The 20,327-nt window shown below is 49.5% G+C and overlaps 1 protein-coding gene across 3 annotated transcripts in view; it reads right to left on the bottom strand.

Annotated features, from left to right (window-relative positions):
* LYST (lysosomal trafficking regulator) overlaps positions 1 to 20,327 on the bottom strand; it is a 4,348,576-nt gene that overhangs the window by 3,678,716 nt on the left and 649,533 nt on the right. For 2 of the 3 annotated variants that reach the window (XM_086927076.1, XM_086927078.1), the window contains one exon: positions 14,983 to 15,209. In XM_086927076.1, the coding sequence (XP_086783202.1) occupies positions 14,983 to 15,209 (227 nt within the window). The remainder of the gene's footprint in view (positions 1 to 14,982; positions 15,210 to 20,327) is intronic. The other variant, XM_086927077.1, reaches the window with a different exon arrangement.

Raw genomic sequence — 20,327 nt, forward strand, 5'->3', positions numbered from 1 at the left:
TTCTTCGTCGATGATGGGTCGTCGACAGGTGAAACCGATGAAGGTCTTGTCAAAATGCAAATCTTAGTCGATTAAATAGGGGACTGAATCGCCGTGACGGTTGCCGTAGACGAAGTCACACATATCATCGAACATGACAGAGAAATCGTCGACACGGATTCCTTTACATGTTTTCTACTCACAGAGTCAGTAGAAGAGGATCTTGGACGCTCTCTTTCTCTCGACAGGCGTAGAGGGGTCAGATAAAGTTGGCTCAGAGGAATGTTTGGAGCTCCTCTCTTTACTCACAGGTATTTCTTGGGAAGGCTTTAGATGTTTCCTTCCCTCACCTGAAGATCTTTCTTGTGATCTAGCCCTCAACGTTGAAGCCAATCCTTCTTCCTCATTTGAGGTGAGAGCCTGTTCTTTTGTGGATTGAAGCCACAAACGTAATCTTCCCTCTCTGTTATTGAGGGTCCTATTATAAAAGGTGCAACACATTTTACAGTCTTTCACCTCATGCCTTGGATAAAGGCTATTAATACAGTTTTTATTTAGATCATCTACATAGACGCTCTTCTTCCCATAGGTCTTGCAAGGGTGAAAGAGGCCTTTGTCTGACATTTTCTTCAGAATAGCTGAATAGAAGGAAAAAACTGAGTAGCACTCAGGGAGACTCCCTTCCACACGACGTGCGGTGAAAATCTGAGAACTTGACTCTGGGAGTGTTCTAGAGGGTGCTGGCAGCTTATTGGCTGGAACCAACTATTGGTCCTTTTTTGAAAAAGCACATATATAGGCTACTAAGATATGGCCTTTGGCCTTTTTAGCCTATTTATTACTTATGGCACTGGTTTTGTATTTTATCGTGGGACTCCAATCTCGACGACAGGGAATGATTCAGACATGTGAATCTATGGAAGATACCCCAATACTGGATCAATACCTTTTCTGTGACCTAACAGTATGAAACTGTTCTCCTTGTGTGACATTATGCCAGTAGACTGCCCATGTCATATGTATATATATATATATATATATATATATATATATATATATATATATATATATATATATATATATATATATATATTAGAGAGGATATTTGGTGCAGCCAGGCCCTGCTGTAAACTCCAGAGAGGCATCCAACCCCACACTACGCATGGCCTTCGGACGTGCATAGCAGGAAGTTGGCAAGAGCGCCTGTGGCCAACCCACCCGGAGGCAGCCCGCACCCTCGCCCCCACAGGCAGCCAACCCACGCTGCACACATCCTATCATCACACAGTGTGTGGTCGAATCCAGCATCCAAATCCTCGTAGGCAGCCAACAACCAAGCCGCGCACAGCCTTTGGTCGTGCGTGATGTGGGGTTAGCCGCAGAGCCCTTCTTGCCTTTAGGCGTGCACAGCAGGGGAGGTGGCCAGGGTTCGGCTTGCTGCCAGACCATGTTGCAAAACCCCCAGCAGGCTGCAAACCCCACACAGCCTTCGGCATGTGCAGCGTACAGTTGGCCTGCGGGACCCCATGCCCTGGGGCCAGACATTTATTATGGTTGGGGGCATTAATTGGCCCCAGGAACCCCAACCCCAGAGGCTAGTTCCAATAAAAAGGGAACTCTTACAAGACCCTGAGGACCAGAGACCAAATATGATTTTTTTAAAAGGGAATGCGTTCCCCCCCCGCTCCTCGAGCCTTATTAGACACTAGGAACCCCATCTTCCAATATAATGAAAAGGGGGAGGAGGAGCAGGCACCTGCTCCCCTGAGCTTTCTCAGGCCCCGGGGACCCTATCCCGCAGGGCCATATTTTATTGTAGGGGGTCATGGGGGCCCACTCCCTGAGTCTTTAGAGGCCCAGGGAAACCCATTCACTGGGGCTAAATGTTTTAAAAAAGGGAAGGGGGACTATGTGGCCCCCTCCTAGAGCAGTCTTGGGTCCTAGCGACCCCATCCCCCAGGGCCTGGCTTTATAATAGGTGGGTGCCCCGGTGCCCAACTGTAGCACCCACTAACCTACATGTTGGGGGCTGTGGGGGCCCTGGAGCAGGAGCTGGCATCGCTCTCATTCAGAGGAAGCAGCTGCTTTTTGCATGCTCCCTCTGGGCAGGAGCAATATGTGTTTTGTTTCCCGGCCCACATCAGAGCCCCAGCATCCATTTTGTGATGCTGGGGCTCTGTTTAACTTTTACCGGTTAGATCAGTGTGTACATGTCTTTTCCCTCTAGAAGGGTGGAATGCTACCCCCGCCGCCAGAACTGGCGGGGGGTAGTATTCCAAACTGTTGGACGCCAAATAAGACATGTTTTGATGCAGCCATTCCAAAGTTGGCATTAACCGCGAGGTTATAATGCACCTAAGAGTTTATGGTATGGCTGTATCACAGAACAGCTATAAGGAAGGGATCCCGAAAGCTGTAGAGGGGCTCAGCTCATGCTTGGGCACCCTCTCACACAAAATCAAGCACCCTGCCTTCAGGATTGTCAAGCCCTGCCATAGGAGTGACTTATAGGTTTATATGTGTCTGTTTTAAAAGGTAGGTATAGGTATACGATATCTAAGTATGGGGTGCAAGCACCACCTTACCCATACTGCAGTAGCAGACCTTTGGTGTCATTTTTGAAGGCTTCCCAGGGGTGACATAAAACATGCTTCAGCCCCTGGTAGGTCTCTGGGGTACCTGTGCCCTTGGTACCTAAGGTACCATATACTAGGGGCTCACAAAGATAACCCAGTAACCAATTTGGAGTGTACCTAATGTACATGCAATCAGTTTAGAGGGGAAGCAGCAAGGCCAGGGTCCTAGTTAGCAGGGCCCCATCCAGACTAAAGTCAATAAATCAGTGAAACACAGCAAAAAGTGGGGGTAACCGTAATAAGCAGATCCTACTCTCCTACACAGGCCTCCAGATTTTTGGAGAATTCTGTCACTGCCGATGTAATCCTTTCCACTAGGCACATAATTCATATGTCAATGGAGACCTGTGGGCTGGAACTATACCAACAACCCAAATCAGTTACGGCCACAACGTATTTTGTGAACTTGGCTTTAATAATTGTGAGTCAATCTATCAATATGAAGTGGAAGCGTACCCCGCCCCCGTGTGTTGAGCTGAAGTGACCAAACGGCTAAATAGTGAACGTTTACACCTCAACAGAGAAGAGGGGGTGGGTCTTAGATGACACTTATTAGCCAAAGCTGGAACACTATGCTTGAAGAGATTAAGTCCAGTTATAAAAATGATGATGATTCACCCCAGGATGCCTCTTACGTTCACTTTGTCATGTATACATACTGTATAACATATACACGTCTTTGTATCTAGAACATACATTTAGGAACAACCTACAGCTGTTGAAATGGTGCCACATGACACTGTTAAACAAATATCTCTCTGATTCAGGGCTTTAAGCGGGGGGGGGGGACTGGTGGGTGCTCGAAAATAGTCGAGGCAAACCTCTTAAAGGGGTGTGGCCTATTCAAGTAGGGGCGTGGTCTGAATAAAGAGATGTATGGATAAAGCCATACACCCTCCCCAGAGGCCCAGGTAGAGACAAATTTCGAGGAGGGGGGTAAGAAAACATTTGGGGGGGGGGGGCTAATTCTTCAAGCAATAGGCAGAGTGGAGCTGCAGGGGCTCTACGAAGGGGTGAAAAACAACAAAGCCTCATTAACAAGCAAATGGTCTTTTAAAGACCTGTGAAGGACTCGGGTGCGGCTGTTTGTTTGGAGGCTGGTTGCAGGATCGCAATCTTACTCTTACCAAAAATATGGAGCTAAATCTATGAAATCACAAGTTTTTTTTATTATCCTTAGTTCTAGGTAACTTACTCAACAAACAAGCTTTACTCAGAATGACTCGGAGATAGGTGCCTGAAAAGTCATTAATTAAAGAGAGGACTTTCTGTCCTAAACTGTGATACTTCCCCACAGTCTCGCATCATATGATAAAAATCGGCATGAAAGGATCTACAGCGTGCACAAACGTAAGCGGCCTCAGGATCTAGCCTGGCTTCCAGCTAGAGCAAAATAAGTTTGGTGCGAGAAAAAAAAAAGAAAACGGACTACTACTGCGAGTCCCAAAAATAGATCGCAATAGAGACCAGTTTACAGGCCCCCTGAAAATAACTGCCGGTGCTCAGACCCGGACAGACCAGGCCCACTTAAAGTCCTGCTCTAAGTCACAACAAAGAAGTACAGGAACTACTGGCACAACTGGCAGTTTAAACTATACACAATTGCATTGCTATTGGACTCACCTGTGAGTCTGTAACCTAAGTTTAGGGAGAGCGGGTTACTTTTTTCTTTCTTTCTTATTCATGTTTTAATGAAGAAATACAAAGCAAATGGTTGGATGTACAACAATGTCAAATGTATGTGCCTATACTCAAATATAAAATACTACTCTATAATGTCATATTAATACATGCTTACGACTTTATTCAGGGGAAGGGCCATGACTCGAGAGGAGCCACTAGTCCCCATATATTGTTTATGCCATGCTGTTCTTTAAAGTACATTATCGCACAAGTTACTTACCTTCGGTAACAATATATCTGTAAGAAACAGTAGTTAGTATTAGATTCCTTACCTTAGAATATCCCCAGGCGTCAGTCTGGATCTGGAAAGTTTTGCGTAGCAGTACCCCTGCGCGTCGGTAGGCGTCGCCCGCGATCCGCGTCAGTCGTCGGCGCCGGGATGACGTCGCCGGAGTACTTAGACGCGCCCTCGCGCGCTGACGTCAGTTCTTATACACAGATTTTCCGTGCCACAAACGCAGAGCCATGATAAAAACCAACACTGGTGCCATGAAACTAGGGCCCTCAAAGGGATGACCTTAACCCTAGATATCGGTTTGCAGAACCGGGAGGATCTTATCTTATCCTATCCAGAATTTGTACAGCGCACGTACACCCGAGGGTTTCATGGCGCTAACCAACAATGCTAGAAACTAAACCCAGGGAGGAAAAAGGGTTGTTACGCCAGCGTCTGCACAAAGAGCCACGTTTTGAGTTGCTGCCTAAACTGGAGAAGAGTGGTAGAGGAACAAATCTCCAGGGTGAGGGTGTTCCATAGCTTGGCGGCAAGCGTGGCAAACCTACGTCCTCCCTTACATTGGAATTTGAAGCAGGGAACAATCAAGAGGGTTTGAGAGGCAGACCGAAGATTGCGTAAAGGGATGTATTTAGGCAAAAGATCCTGAATAAACCTGGGGCTACGAACATTAAGGGCTTTGAACGTCATGCAGGCAGCTTTGAAGAGAGTGCGTTGTACAACAGGAAGCCAATGGAGTTGCTTAAGCAGCGGTCTAGCAGATTGCCAATGAGTGAGACAATAGATAAGTCTGGCGGCTTGGTTCTGAGCCAGCTGCAGACGCTTGCTAAGGTCGACCGGGAGGCCGAGGTAAATGGCGTTGGAATAATCTAAGTGCGACAGCACCAGGGCCATTACAACCTGGGTCAGGGCGGATTGGGTGAACAATCGGCTGATCTTTATTTTCCGAAGCTGGAAAAAGCACGATGACACTGCAGCATTAACTTGAGGTCTCAATGAGAGCTCCTCATCAATCAGTACCCCCAAGCTTTTCACAGATTTGGATGGATTAGGAGGGGGGCCAAGTTTGGAAGGCCAATAATGTGGTCCCCAAAAAAGCTTACTTTTGCCGAAAAGAACCAGTTCTGTCTTTCCGGGGTTCAGCTTGAGATGGTTACTATCCATCCATTGACCTATAAAAAGCAAGGTGGATTGAAATTGAAGGGCAGATTCAGGGGAGTCGTTGATTTTAAAGGTTAGTTGCAGATCGTCTGCATAGTTGAAGGTGGTTACTTTAAAGGATTTTAATAAATTCAACAGAGGGAACATGTAAATGTTAAACAAGATCAGTGATAAAGAAGAGCCCTGCGGAACTCCGCAGGTAGTGCGCAATTTAGACGAGGAAAAGGGAGGAAGACCTACTGATTGGGAGGATGGGTGGGGCGGTAAGGAATCTAAAACTAACTGCTGTTTCTTACAGATATATCAATACCGAAGGTAAGTAACTTGAGCATTTGAAAGAAACAGGTTAGTATTAGATTCCTTACCTTAGAATAGATACCCCAGCAATACCAACCACGGTGGTGGGTCTGCGAACCAATAATCACACCAGAAAGTCCTGGAGAACAGAACGGCCGAAAAAGCCATCTCTCCGGACTTGGCTGTCCAGGCAGTAGTGTATAGCAAAAGTGTGCAGCGAGGCCCATGTAGCTGCCTGACAGATGTCCTGCAAGGGGACTCCCTGACCCAGGGCAGAAGTAGCCGCCGTGGCCCGAGTGAAATGGGCACGCAGCCCTACAGGAGGCTCCTTTTTAGCCAGTGAATAACAAGCCTTGATGCACAAGACGACCCATCGAGAAATGGTCAGTTTGTGCACCGCCCGTCCCTTCTTAGCGTCCACGTAACCAACAAAGAGTTGGTCATCCACCCGGAACTGGCGTGTGCGGTCCAGATAGTACAAGAGCGCACGTTTTGGGTCCAGACGGTGGAGCCTCTCTTCCTCTTTCGAGGGATGCGGAGGCGGAAAGAAGGCGGGCAAGGTGATGGACTGCCCGATGTGGAAGGCTGTGACTACCTTGGGCAGAAAGGAAGAACGCATTCTCAAAACAACTTTGTCCGGATGGACAGAAAGGAAAGGCGGTTGAGAAGATAAAGCCTGGAGCTCACTCACTCTCCTGGCAGAGGTGATGTTAACCAGGAATGCAGTCTTAAGAGTAAGAAGTCGAAGAGGGCAATTGTGAAGTGGCTCGAAAGGAGCGCACATCAAATAGGTAAGAACCAGGTTCAAGTTCCACTGAGGCATCACGAAAGGAACAGGGGGAAACATATGAGTGATGCCCTTCAAGAACCTATTTACAACAGGGGACTCGAAAAGAGAGGGCTGATCAGGTAGCCTTAAGAAGGCGGAAATGGCAGAGAGGTAGCCCTTGATAGTGCCCAGAGCAGAGCCCTGCTAGGCAAGAGAAAGAAGAAAGAGGAGAACCTCAGAAAGGGGGGGCAGAGAGTGGATCCACAGCCTTTGCGGTGCACCATGCCACAAACTTTTTCCACCTGCAGGCGTATACCGATTTTGTGGAGGGACGCCTGGCTGCCAGAATCACATTGCAGACTTCAGGAGGCAAGTCAAATGGCCTCAACTGTCGCCGCTCAATCTCCAAGCATGGAGGTGGAGACTGGACACGTTCAGGTGGAGGACCTTCCCCTGCTGCTGCGACAGAAGGTCCTCCTGAAGAGGCTGACGAATTGGGGGGGATCGACTGACATGCTCAGTAGCTCCGGATACCAGTATCTTCGTGCCCAGCCCGGAGCCACAAGGATGACTTGGGCCCGGTCGCACCTGATCTTCAGCACTCTGGGCAGAAGTGGTATAGGCGGAAAGGCGTACAACAGACCGCAACCCCACTAGCGACGAAAAGCGTCTCCGAGCGAGTGCCGTCTTGGAAACTCCAATGCGCAGAACTGAGGACATTGCGCATTCTCTTCTGTGGCTAATAGATCTAACCAAGGCTCTCCCCACTGCTGAAAGCGAGTTCAGACGCCATTCGTGATACATCATGCACCAGCGGCTGAGTTCCTCCGCCCTGGCGTGGCCACCATCTTGGGCTGCTCGGTGGTTGGCGGGCCAGCTCCTCTGTCCCTCCACCCCCTGCCACGCCCCTACTACTTCCGGTGGCCTACTTTATGGCACTTCTATCCCGGCCGCGCAGCGGACGAGCGCAGCGGGCGCGACAAAGGCACGCCGAAGTTGCGCCTAAGTTAAGCCCGTCTGCGCCCGTCCGCGACGGGCCGGGACCAGGGGCCACTCTCCCTGCCCCTCCTGTGGCATACACATCTGCACAACTTCTCTCCTACACTGCTGATGTGCCCCTATCTCCTCCTCTTACGCAGCACCTCACTTCTCTAGGTATCCATGTTCCCCATCTAGGCTGTGTCACTTCTCCGCGGCCTACTCTTTCCTTGCTCATTCAGGACACCAAGCCTCCTCCCACTACACCTGTACCTTCACACACTGCCTCTGCCTGCCTTCTCAACACTCGCTCGGCAGGCAAGCACCAATTAGAACTGTTCAACCTTCTAACCAAAGATTCCCCTGACATTCTGTTCTTAACGGAAACATGGTTCTCTGAGGCTTCTCTCCCTGACATTCTTGCCATCCTCCCCAATTCTTATTATGCCCTCCGGGCCGACCGCCCTGACGGCAAGATCGGAGGGGGTGTAGCCATGATTGCTCGGACTAGTCTCCAATTCCAGCTTCTTTCCAATCCTTCTATAGCTGGGGTGGATTTTCTGGTCGCTCGCTCCACTAACCTTCCTGCACCTCTCACAGTTGTCCTTGTCTATCGCCCCCCCCTGAACATGCCTCTGTTTGTGGCCTCCCTGCAGGAACTCCTCGCTACCCTCGTAGTTAATAACTGTTCGGTTCTCCTGCTAGGCGACTTCAATTACTGGCCTGGCGACCCCAGGGAGGACTTGGCGTCCAAGGACTTCACGGCCACCCTCATGTGCCTTTATCTTAAGTCCCATGTATCTACTCCTACCCATAATCTTGGACACATCTTGGACCAAGTCTGGTCATCCCAGGATATAATTTCCCCCCTCAGCATCCTTCCTTGCACTTGGTCTGACCACTCCCTTATTTTCTTCACTATTAACCTTAGTTCCCCTCACAAATCCACTCGTCCCAAGAATGTTTTTACACGCAGCTGGAATCGCGCTGACCTGCTCTCTCTTTCTCATTCTCTTGCCTCTTCCTCACCTGATCTCAATGGCATTCCCCTTGACTTACAGGCCGCTGCGGTTAGCAACTGGTTATCTTCCGCTTGCGACTTAGTCGCCCCCCTCAAGCTAGTCAAGTCCATTCGTCCACACGAGGACCACCGATGGTTCAACTCTGAGCTCAAGGTCCTCAAATTGGAACTTAGACGCTCAGAGCGCCTTTGGCGCCGCAGCTACTGCCCCGACCTTAAGGCTAAATACAAATCTCTCCTTAAAGAGTACAAGAAAGCCATTCTTGTGTCCAAGACCAAGTACTTCTCCGAGCAGGTAGCCCTATCTGCTAACAAATCTAAAGAGATCTTCTCCTTGGTTAACAACTTGGCCACCTCTGATTGTGCATGCCCTAACTTTATCCCTTCCCAAGCCCTTTGCTCCTCTTTAAACGACTTCTTTATTGAGAAGATCGTCAAAATTAAATCCAACATTTCTATTACTCCCTTCACTCCACTCCATCATGTCCCCTCTGTCTAATTCTTCCTTTTCCTCTTTCCCCCCCCCTTTCTTTGGACTCCTTCTTGGCTCCGCTCACAAAAATCAAGTCTGGCTCTCCTAACGACTGTGCCCCCGATCGCATCTTGAAAGCTCTTTTCTTCTTGCCCTGCCACCCCTCTTTCCCTTCTTAATGCTTCTCTTTCTACTGGTTTGGTTCCTTCTTCATTTAAAGCTGCTATCGTCTCCCCAATTCTTAAAAAACCTGGCCTTGACTCCTCTCTCCCTTCTAATTTCAGACCTATTTCTCTCCTCCCCTATCTCGCTAAAATTCTTGAAAGCTATGTCACTTCCTGTCTTTCTTCTTATATCGAGCAGAACCATCTCCTTGCTTCCCACCAAGCAGGTTTCCGCTCAGGTCACTCGACCGAATCAGTGGTGCTCGCCGTTCTCGACGAGCTGAAAGCTAAGGCTGACACCAACTCCCCTCAAGCTTTGGTCCTCCTCGATCTGTCCGCTGCGTTTGACACGGTCGACCACAACATCCTTCTTGACCGTGTCAGCGCAGCGGGCATTCGGGGCCCCGCCCTTTCCTGGATCACGTCCTTTCTAACAGGATGTTCACAAGCTGTCCACCTTCCCGGTTTTTCTGCTCCCCCCTACCGGTGCCCTGTGGGGTTCCCCAAGGTTCCTCCCTTTCTCCCCTCCTCTTCAACCTTTACATTCACCCCCTTATTTCTTCTCTCCTTGAGCTGGGGGTCTCTGTGTATAACTACGCAGATGACCTCCAGCTCGTCTTTGATCTCTCTTCTTCTTTTCACTCCCTATCTTTTTTTCATTCCACTATGGTCTTTATTTCTGGGTGGATGGGCGCCAATCACCTCAAGCTCAATCCAGACAAGACTGAGCTTGTCCTGACTGACGGCTCATCCAGCCCTTGGTCCTCCGCTTTTTGGCCCGCTATCCTTGGCCCCCCTCCCACCCCCGCTTCCTCTGTTAGAACGTTGGGCATTAAGGTCAGCCAGGACTTGTCCATGCACGGCCAGATCCGTGCTGTAGTGTCCTCCTGCTTCCTTTCCCTCCGGTTGATCCGAAAAATCTCCCGCTTCTTTTCTCTTGACTCCCTTAAAATTATCATTTCTGCCCTCATCACTTCCCGCCTTGATTATGGCAACAGCTTGTTCGTGGGTATCCCTGCCTACGAAACTCGCCGCCTTCAAGCAATCCAAAATCAGGCTGCCCGTCTCATCTTCCATTTTCCCAAAACTCACCATATCACCCCTGTCCTCAAATCTCTCCACTGGTTACCTATCCTGCAGAGATCCCTGTTCAAACTAGGGTGCCTTGTCTACCGGGCTGTTGATCGCTCTGCGCCGGCGTTCATCAATTCTCTGATTTCTACCCACACCCCTGTTCGCACTCTCCGATCATCTTCCTTTGCCTTCCTCACTGTTCCCCGTTTCCGTAAAACTCGCACTGGTGGAACTAGATTCTCTGTCCTTGCGCCCCGGTTTTGGAACTCCCTTCCTCTCTCTATGCGTTCTATCCCCACCTTCTCACATTTCCGTAAAGCGCTTAAAACATTCCTGTTTGCCCAGGCCTACCCCTGCTAACCTCCTCGGCCCTGTCTGTTCTGTTCACTAGAGCTCTCAGCGCCAGGAAGCCGTTTGGCCACCGTGCGCTCTATAAATACTTTCATTCATTCATTCCTGGCGTTCAGGGAACCTGCCAGGTGTTGAACCACCAGGGTCATGCTCTGATGTTCCAGCCATTGCCAGAAGCGCATTGCCACGACCCCACCCCGCCCTGTTTGTTGGAGTACCACATGGCGGTGGTGTTGTCCGTGAACACCTGCACTACACTTCCCCGGACAGAGGGGAGGAATGCTTTCAGTGCAAGTTGGATCGCTCGCAGCTCCAGATGGTTGATGTGGAGCCGGGACTCCGCCGGAGACCAGAGGCCTCTGATCACCGCCTCTCCCATGTTGCCTCCCCATCTCAGGAGGGATGCATCGGTCACAACTACGTGCTCCGGTTGGGTTAGGGAGAGGGATCTGCCGCTGACCCAATCGCGGTCCGTGAGCCACGCAGTGCCCTCCGAGATCAAGACGTGGTCGGACAAGTTGCCCTGATGCTGGGCCCACTGAAACTTCAGGTCCCACTGCAGAGCCCGCATCCGCCACCTGGTGTGATGCACCAGATGGATGCAGGAGGCCATCAGACCCAGAAGACGCAGCGTCCACCTGACCGAGATTCGGGATAAAGGCTGAAAGATCGGAATCAGAGCCTGAATATCCCGAACCCGCTGTTCGGGAGGATAAACCCGAAACTGCGCAGAGTATAGAACCGCTCCGATGAAGAGGAGCTTCTGAGAGGGACATAGGTGTGACTTCGGCACATTGATGGAGAACCCCAGCAGGTGCAGGAGGTCGGCCGTAGTCTGGAGGTGGCTGACGACTGTCTGGGGCGAGCCCGCTTTAAACAACCAGTCGTCGAGGTAGGGGAAGACTGAAACCCCTAACCTGCGCAGATGAACTGCGACCACCTCCATCACTTTCGTGAACACCAGTGGTGCGCTGGTAAGGCCGAAGGGGAGCACAGTAAACTGAAAGTGCTTGTGGCCTACCATGAACCGCAGGTAACGCCGGTGGGCCGGGGATGTGAAAATAAGCGTCCTGCAAGTCTAACGCTACCATCCAGTCTCCCGGGTCCAGGGCAACTAAGACCAGAGTCAGCATCTTGAACTTCTCCTTCCGGAGGAAGCCGTTGACGTTCCGCAGGTCCAAGATAGGGCGTAGGCCCCCTTTGCCCTTCTTGGGAAACAGAAAGTAGTGGGAGAAACAACCACACCCTACTTCTGGCCCAGGAACGAGATTGATGGCCCCCTTGGCCAAGAGGGCCGTAACTTCCTCTTGCAGAAGTTGCAAGTGATCCCCCAACACGCGGTGGAATTGCGGTGGCATGGTTGGAGGGGTCGCCTCGAAGGGGAGGGAGTAGCCCCTTCGGACGATTTGCAGCACCCACCTGTCCGATGTGATGGTGTGCTAGTGGAGGAGGTGATGGCAAACCCTGCCCCCTACTGGCGTCAAATGGGCCTGAAAGCTGACTAGGAGGGCTTTGAGGCAGATGCTGCAGGGGTGGATGTGGACTGGCCTCGCCTTTGTCCCCTGGCACCACCACGGCGGTTACCACGTCCGCCACCGCGCTGGATGTTAGTCTGCGGCCCGTGGCTGGCAGGACGTGTGGGGGCGCCCCTTCCTTGGCCACGAAAGGTGCGAAAGGCAGCAGTTTGCTGGGGAGGGCCGACAGGCCCAAGGACTTGGCCTTAGCCCTGGAGTCCTTAAAGCGCTCAAGCGCACTGTCTGCCTTGTCGCCACAAAGGCGACGGCCATCAAACGACATGTCCTTAAGGGTGTTCTGGACATTGGCCGAAAAGTTGGCGGACCTCAGCCAGGCGTGGCGGCGAACCGCCACCGTCGTTGCAATCGCCCTGCCTAGCAAGTCTGTTGTATCCAGCCCACATTGGATGGAATACCGTGCTGCATCTCGACCCTCCGCAAGGGCTTGGGTTAGTTTAGCCCGGGCCTCCTCCGGGCATTGTGGCAGCACGTCCGCGACTGTGTCCCACAGAGTGGGTATAACAGCCCAAAAGGCACGCAGTGTTGACTGACCGCGAACCCAAACTTAGTGAGGAGAACATCTTTTTACCATATTGTTCGTACATTTTGGATTCCCGATCAAGGGGAGCTGTCGGGAATGCGGTCTGGGAGTTAGAGGCCTGGATGACCAGGCTCTCGGGGGTGGGGTGGGTGGACAGGAAGCTAGGGTTGCCCAGGGCCGGGCAGTGGCGTCTGGCCACGTTCCTATCTACAGGGGTACCTGTAGCGGGCCTGCACCAAGTGCCCAAAAACTCTGCTAAGGCCTCATTAAACTGCAGTAGAGGCTCCGAAGACCTTGCCTGCGGTTTAAGGACCTCAGTGAGGAGGTTAGTCCTCACGGCCGTGACGGGGAGCTCAAGAGCCAAGGCCTTGGCCGCCCTCGTCAGCACCACACTATAGGCAGCCCCCTCCTCCGTAGCCACGGTAGGAGGGGAGACAAATCCAGTGTTGGGCGAAGTGTCCAAACCACTGGCCTCCCCTAGCTCACCTGCCCAGTCCTGAAAAGACTGGCACTACCGTGCCAGAGGGTCCTCAGACCCCTCCCAATCAGCCTCGCCATCCATTTCCTGATACTCAGGTTCATATGATGGGGCCAGATCATAGAAGAAATGTTCTTCTCTCGACGTCAAATGCGGCCGTTCCGACATCGGGACCGGATCGAGAGAGAGAGGGGAGGGGGCGCCGGCCGTGGACGTCGTCGTCCAGGGACAGCGTCGGGGGCGACACCCTGGGGGTCGACGCCGGCGGAGGGGTCGTGAGGTCGACCAGTGGCGACCCGGATCCGGACCTGGATCCAGTGGGGCCCTGCGGCGTCGGGACCGAAGTCACCGACAGCGCCGAAGCCGCTGGCCCACTAGGGCCCCCAGACGAACCTCCGGGGCCCCAAGGCACCTCTGTAGGGCCCGTCGAAGGAGATCGATTCCCCATGGCCACAAGGAATGCGTTGATCTCCTCCGGCGTCGCGTTCAGCCCAGGGACCGGCAGGTATGGAGCTGGCCGTGGTGCCTGCAGCTCCGGTGCGCCCGAACCCCCGGCCGCATCGCGCGAGCGTCTGGGGTAGTCAGAAGAGCGGTGTCACCTCTTCGACTTCATGTGCCTCTTACCTGAGGACTTGGAGCCGGACGAGTGGTGTCGACTCGGCGAGCTGTGATGACTCCGGCCCCGCGACCGGTCCCTCGACCTCCTCCTGGACCGGGACCTCGATCGGCACGGGGTCGACTGCCGGAGCTCGAGGCGCTTACGGGACCGCTCCCGCCTAGCTTTTGACGTCAAGGCCCGGCAGTGGGAGCACGACTTGTCATCATGGTCGGGCCCCAAGCAATGCAAGCACCGGCGATGGGGGTCGGTAACCGACATCAGTCGGTTGCAGTCGGCACAGGGTTTGAACCCGGGCATCCCTACCGGCACCGATGGAGTTGTTTGACTCGAAAAACAGATCAAAAAGATCGAAAAAGTTTAGTCAAAAAATGACTAAGGGTACCACTTTTTCCGGATCGGCGCTTGCTGGCGCGGAAAAAAGAAGAACTGACGTCAGCGCGCGGCGACGTCATCCCGGCGCCAACGACGGACGCGGAGCCGCAGACTACGCCTACCGACGCGCAGGGGTACTGCTACGCAAAACTTTCCGAATTCAGACTGACGCCTGGTAAGGAATCTAACACTAACCTCTTTCTTTCAGATTATAAAGATTAGTGTTTAAGCGGGCCAAGTGTTTTATCTATGCACAGGTCCGCAGTGCAAGTGTTAATATTCAGAGGATGATGATTCAGGGGATTTATAAGAAGCACCTCTCCTACGGTAAAACCATGGGATTTTACCTTTTTACTGTTGTACTACATGTCTGTGTATTAGTACATTTGCTCTAAATATTGTGTTGAGGCACGCCCCCTCTCTACTCTCAACACTGCTAACAAATAACATATTGCAATCTGTGCATTAGCTTGTATACTATAATCTTCATGCAGCTACATTACATAGTACATTTTTGTGAGGAAGCTCATCTTCCAACTTAATGAGCATTCACTGCAAGTGAAGAGTCAGGCTTCTTTATTAAGTACATCAATAAGACAGGTAGGAAGGAAAACTCATTTAGTTAAATACACATGTACCTGATGGATAAGTAGCATGGCGTTCCTTTCCTTATATCTTATGATTTCTAAGAGGCGGTAGAAAACTTGTTCAAGTACATCCAAATCTGGTTCATTTGCAGACAAAAGGTTTAACACCAGTATACAGATTTCAGGGAATATTAATATACAATGTGATTTAGAGTCTTCAGCACCTATAATGTAATTGGAATGAACATTGCATCCAGTTTGAGAGATTTTCTCAGAACCTGTAAAATAAGAAGAACAAGCATTCTAATACCGTCAAATATCAAAAAGAAATCCCTCAAAATTGTCACTCAAACTAGCCTATAATCTTCTAGTTCAGTTCAAAAACTTTATTTCGATTAAAAATCACAAAAGTTGATACATGACACATAAGCGGTGAGGTTAAAAAAAGAAAGCTCTAAAAATTCAATACATAACAATTATTCACCAAATTCTGCAAATTGGACAATTAATCAAAAAGGATATAAATATACAGATAACACATTAAAACCGTATAAAGACGAAGAAGAACCCCAATATATAAACCGTTTAAAATATTTAGTTTCATCAAGCAACAATCTAGAAATACTACCAATACTTCGTTTGAAGGGCACAGTGCAAATAGTATAAGGAGCATAATGCAAGGAACAGGTACAAGAACAATCTTCTCATCTAGCATGGGCTAATGGATTTCGAACGAATAACCCACACCCATCCCAAGAACTTAGCAACAGCGACCACTACCGGCTCTTCCAATGATGTAGATAAGATCCTAACAGCCTCATTGCTCGACCTAGTTCCCATGTTCTGACATACAGGTTTAAGCCATCTGTGCCTAGGTTTGTGGTAGGCTGGACAAGCAATTAAAATGTGGATCACTGTCTTTACCACATCTAGACAATTTGATTGTAAATACCTTTGTGGGGAGAGAACGCACCCTAAACTGATGGTATAATTTTCTATCTTTGGGGGTGGTAATTAGGTCCTAATAGCCTTCATACTTGGCTTCATGTTTTAAGTCAAGAAAAGCTCTAGACAGAGAAGGAGCAGTAAGGGCCGCATAGCGCCTGATTACAACCATGTTCCAGTATGCTGCCTTAAACTCTGCCTTGGACAGAAAAGCAATATCCCCTGGGTTGGTCCATAACCTGCTCATACCCATCTCACTAAGTGTATTCCTCACACACCTTAACCATGAGATTGTGTTGGAGACATCAGAGTTCTTGACATCATTTAAAGCCAGTGCATAGTGTTTTAACTCTGGAGTCACCCAAATCCTCCTCCAATAAGCAACTGGCCTAAACTGTGCCACATCCCTAATGGAGTGGCAGCCCAAATCAAAAAACAGTGGTAACAGCGGGGTTGACTGTGGGAGCCCAATTAATGACCGAACAAACTTGTTTTGAGCTAAAACCAGATAATCCAGGTTAGCGTAGCCCCACAGCTCAGCCCCGCAGAGGATTGAGGCACCAATTTTAGTATGGTATATTTGGAGGACAGGGGCTATCGGTTTTGTGTGAGAGGATTTATGCTCTTTAATCAATACACCTGACAATTGGGCGTGCTTAACTGTGAGGAGTTCTACTTGAGGTTTCCAACTCACATTGCGATCAATATGAACCCCCAGGTAGGAAAAGATATCGGTTTGTTCCAAAGCACCGTCCTTCATTTCAACTCTGCCGACAGTCAGCTTACGTTTGTGCAGGACCATGTACTTAGTTTTGTCCACATTGACAATTAGTTCATGGTCCTCACAAAACTCCTCGAATCTAGAGAGGGCTCTTTGAATGCCCTTTCTAGTTTTTGAAAAGATATGGGTGTCGTCGGCAAACATGAGTAGGGGGATCCTACTCCCCCCGCTAGGGAAGGTGCATCGGTAGGGAAGTCCTTGAAATAACACCACCCCATTTATATATAGAGAGAAGGGCGTCGGGGCTAATACACACCCCTGCCTAACCCCCTTCTCTATTGGAAACTTATGGGTGAGGCTTCCCTGTACACCCCATCTCACCTGCATGTAGCCTGCAGTATGTAGCTTGACCAAAAAAAACAGGTTCTCAGGTGGCATGCCTAACTGCAAAAAACAGCGCCACATCTTGGTTCGGGGAACAAGATCGAAAGCAGACTTCAAGTCGACAAAGGCAGCATATAGGGTGCCTCCCTTTATTAGCAAAGTGCGCCAGTAGACAAGTATACATCTAAACACCTGGTCTATGGTACTTGTACAAGACCGAAAGCCCGCCTGTAGGTGGGACAGGATGTTGCATTCCTCCAACCATGTCTGAAGTCTATTTAGAATCATTCTTGCCAGGACCTTTTGTATACAATCAAGTAGGCTGATGGGCCTATAGTTCTCTGGAATTGTACGATCCCCTTTTTTATAAATAGGTAAAATTTCCGCTCCTGCCCACGTACTTGGCATTAGTGCACCACTAGCCACTGCGTTTGCTAAAAGCTGAATATATTCCACCCAATTTGATAAGTCGTGGCGGAAGAGATCAGCAGGGATACAATCGGGCCCCAGAGCCCTTTCTCTTGGTACTGACTGAAGTGCAATTTCCACCTCATGCTTAGTAAAGTGTAAATTAATAACCGGAGGTGGAATGACTTGGAATTCTGGATTAGCCTCTGCACTTGAAAACTGTGCTGTAAAATGGGAGACCCACCTATCGGGCTCCACATTGTTATGGGGGACATTATTAGGAACACCGCTACCCCCATCTCACCAATTGCCAGAACACACACATATTCCTCCCTAGGGATGCTACCAGCAAATCCCCCCAATGCTGTTCATCCCAGGCCCTTTTGGCAAAGTACTGCACACTCTTGTAATCGGACCTGGCCTTGCAGATTGCAACCCTGTCCTTGGATCCAATTGCTGCCGCAAGATTTCTATATGTCTGGCGGCATGAAGCGCCATTCCAGGCTGCTTCCTTAGGATCAATATGACGACTGGGATTCTTACTTCTCTTGATAAAATACATTTTAAGCTTTAAAAACAATTCCTCATGGAACTGTTCAATTTTGACATTCAACTCCCCCTGCGTGACACAGGTCTGTAGCTTGCCAATGGCATTAACTAACAGGCTTTTCATTGCAACCAAATGCTCTTCGTTTTGAAAAACATTTGCCCACTTGACATGTCTAGTGTCGTTGGTCAATCTAACCTCAACAAAATCAGTACGTGGAGTTAAGCTAGCTCCACATATTGACGATGAACTTAATACAGAGAGCAAAAGGGGGTTATGATCACTCTCAGGTCTTTCACAGACCTCCATGTCTACAAGGTTAGACCAGAGCTCCTTGTTTAACAGAAAAAGTAAATTCTGCTAGCACGTAAACCGTTGTTAAAAGTATGGGAACCTAATTTATCTGACTTGGTTCTTCCATTGGCAGCCCGTATCCCATGCTCCAGGCTGAATACTTTTAATTGGAGAGCTGCACTTGACCATTTTTTAATAGCAGGAATGTCTAGCTGGGGGATGGACCACTCCGCATCCTCCTCAGTGCCAAGATTAACATCATGAATGTCCAGAGGTTCAAACGTACAATTAAACTCACCAGCTATTATGACATTATTGCCAGCTCTGTGATCTAATAAAAACAGGTCTAAAGAGGTAACAATAGGGGAGGCTTTCCCCCTTGCAAACCTCGAGAATAGACATTAATGAGTAAAATATCAGGGACAGTTACTCTTGAAAGCCTTACTGTTAGAAAGTCCCTTAAATCAATATGGAGCTCCTGGGCTGAGTACTGCTCAGTCTGTCTGACCCAAGTGGTCAATCCACCCTTGGGTCTGCCACGCTGTCCTTTTTCCGCAGCTTTCGCAAAGTTTATATAGCCATGGCGAAATACTGCGTCGGTAGCCCATGTTTCTTGAAAACACAATATGTCAACCTGCTCAACAAAATTAGACCAATCTGCAGAGATTGTTTTTTGAGAAAGCCCTGCAATGTTCCAGGACACTAACTTAAGACCTATCGCATCATAGAGATTATTACCATGGCATAATTGGTCACAAAAAACAGTCGCCATCCGGCAACACAAGCAACTAACCCTACCCATGTCCCTTCTTAACCTGCCCCCAATTTCCCAATCCCCTCTCCTGCTAGCGGTACTTGGGGTAAGTGGCCTGGCTTCTTGCATACTGGAGCCCCATCCCCCCCCTCCCGGAGTAGATAGTGACTGAAGAGACATGCTACACTCTTCAGCAGATTGCAGTCAATCAATATCCTCCAATGTGGAGAGGAGTTCAAATCTATTTAATGTCGGGACTACATAACCATAGGGACCTCGAACCTGAGCAATATTTCTAGCACCATCCCTAGCTGTAATGCGCGGTAAAGAAGCCCGATAGAAAAAACCCTTGGGCAAGATGTGAATAATGTCTTCACTCAAAACCCTTGTGCCTGCCCTTTCCAAGATTGTTTGTACAAGAGATGGGGACCCAAAACTAAGCACCACGCAATCCCCTCGAAGGTGTTTCGGATTTTGCCCTACCTATGGAACTCTGCGAACCATTTTATATTTGCGAAATAGGGAATCGCCCAACCCGGTTTTGGTGTTTAGCATATGTAAAGCTTTATTCTTTAGCGACTCCCAGTGTTCACCATTACTTGCAAAGAGTACTGGTACATTAGAGAGGACAATAGTATAAGGTGTGGCTTCCGGAGGAAGATTAAGAGAACTGCTAGGAGCGGTATTCCTACCTCGTGTGGTACCCAAATCCCGACTCCATTGTTGTTCCCTAGTGCATACAGGATCATTGGGTATGGTGTGTAGACTACTCGCGTGGACATTGGGAACTAGTCCTATCCTACCATCACTGCAGTCACTGCAGTCTACCTCATTAGGTTGACTTTTACTGTGCACTGTAACTAGACTGGATGCAGTTGACTGGCCATTTGTGACCTTACCCATAGTTGACGTTGGTAATAATAGATGTTGCTCTAACTTAGACAACCTTGCATCTATTTCTGAGAGTTTGGTTAATAAGGGATCTAACAAAGCCACCATTTTATCACCCATTTTGGAAAGGAGAACCTCCTCAAAATCCCTAAACACATGTTTAATGTGGGCTCTATCCTCTTTCTTGTCTCCAGTTAAGCTATTAACTGTTGAGGAAGCAACTAACTTACCCCCTCATCTGTGCATTTACTCCTCGTTTTAGCCACCTTACTAGCACGGGTTGAAATATGACGTGGCCCACGCGTCTGTTTTTTATTATGAACCTCCCCCACCTTTGTCTGCTCTGATCTCTGTTTTCGTGTGAGTAAATAGGAGAGGGGGAAGGATCAAGAGATACAATGCTACCATTAGATGGATTATTACTTGCTTCGGAAGAATGTATCTGGGCAGTC

This window comes from Lissotriton vulgaris, chromosome 6, assembly GCF_964263255.1.
Source record: "Lissotriton vulgaris chromosome 6, aLisVul1.2, whole genome shotgun sequence".
NCBI classification, from domain to species: Eukaryota; Metazoa; Chordata; class Amphibia; order Caudata; family Salamandridae; genus Lissotriton; species Lissotriton vulgaris.